The 1,105-nt window shown below is 53.4% G+C and overlaps 1 protein-coding gene across 1 annotated transcript; it reads right to left on the reverse strand.

Moving 5' to 3' along the window:
* Positions 1-207: 207 nt before the first annotated feature.
* On the reverse strand, positions 208-1,098 carry LOC102753874 (C-X-C chemokine receptor type 2-like). Its single transcript, XM_015563698.1, is given in 1 exon segment — positions 208-1,098. A coding segment is annotated over 1 exon segment (870 nt). The 5' UTR covers positions 1,078-1,098.
* Between the last annotated feature and the right edge of the window lie 7 nt (positions 1,099-1,105).

The raw sequence follows: 1,105 nt of genomic DNA on the forward strand, positions 1-1,105 counted from the left end.
TCCCTAAATCTCACTCACATCATTGTCAGCCTTTCCCTATTTCTGAATCTCTCCCTATACTCTGACCCTCCACCTTATCCCAAGTTGCCACACCATGCCTGGCTCCCGCCTTTGACTCTAACCTCAACCCTGACCCTAATCCCAACCTTGATCTAAATCCCATTCCTGAACCTTACTCCATCCCCAACTACAACAGCAGCAGGGGTCTTAGAGGGTAATAGAAGTGTTCCCTGAAGAAGAGCCAACAAAGGAAGGCCTGCTCTCCTTGGCCAAGAACTCCTTGCTGATCAGGCCATGGACGGCCATGATCTTGAGGAGTCCATGGCGAAACTTCTGACCAATGAAGGCGTAGATGAGGGGACTGAGGCAGCTGTGGAGGAAGCCCAGAATCTCAGTGGCATCCAGGGACCGACCAATGTCGATTCGGCGACCACAGCTATCCTTAATCATCCTCATCCTCAGAAGGGTGTCTGACAACAGGACCAGGCTGTAGGGCAGCCAGCAGAGCAGGAAGACGAGCACGACAGCAAAGATGACCCGCATGGCCCGGTGCTTCTGCCCCATGTGGGCCTGAAACAGTGTGCGCAGGGTGAGCCCATAGCAGAACAAGACCAGCAGTGGCAGGAGGAAGCCAATGGTCTGGGGCAGGGCCCGCATCACCATGTGCCATTTAGTTGAACTATCACTCAGGTCTTCATAGCAGACTGGGCTGGATAAAGGTGGTTGATAGGCCTTACGGAAAACGAAGATGGGCAGTGACAGGATCAGAGATAGAGCCCAGCTGCCTAAGCATATGAACTTGACCCAGTACTGCTTCTGAGTCAGAGTGCATGCGGCATGAACAACAGCTAGGTAGCGGTCCGTGCTAATGCAGGCCAGTAGTAGAATTCTGTAGAAGTTAACTTCCTTTAGGAGTGAGACCACCTTGCACAGGGGTGTGCCAAAGATTCAGCCCTTTGCCTTAGCGGCAGCCCAGATAGGCAAGGTCAGAGCAAAGAGCAGGTGGGCCATGGCCAGGTCCAGGAGGTAGACATTAGTGACAGAGCAGCTGGCCCAGCTGTATAAAATGACCAGCATCACCAGGGAGTTTCCCAGCAGGCTCAGC

This window comes from Myotis davidii, unplaced genomic scaffold (assembly GCF_000327345.1).
Source record: "Myotis davidii unplaced genomic scaffold, ASM32734v1 scaffold575, whole genome shotgun sequence".
Classification (NCBI taxonomy): domain Eukaryota; kingdom Metazoa; phylum Chordata; class Mammalia; order Chiroptera; family Vespertilionidae; genus Myotis; species Myotis davidii.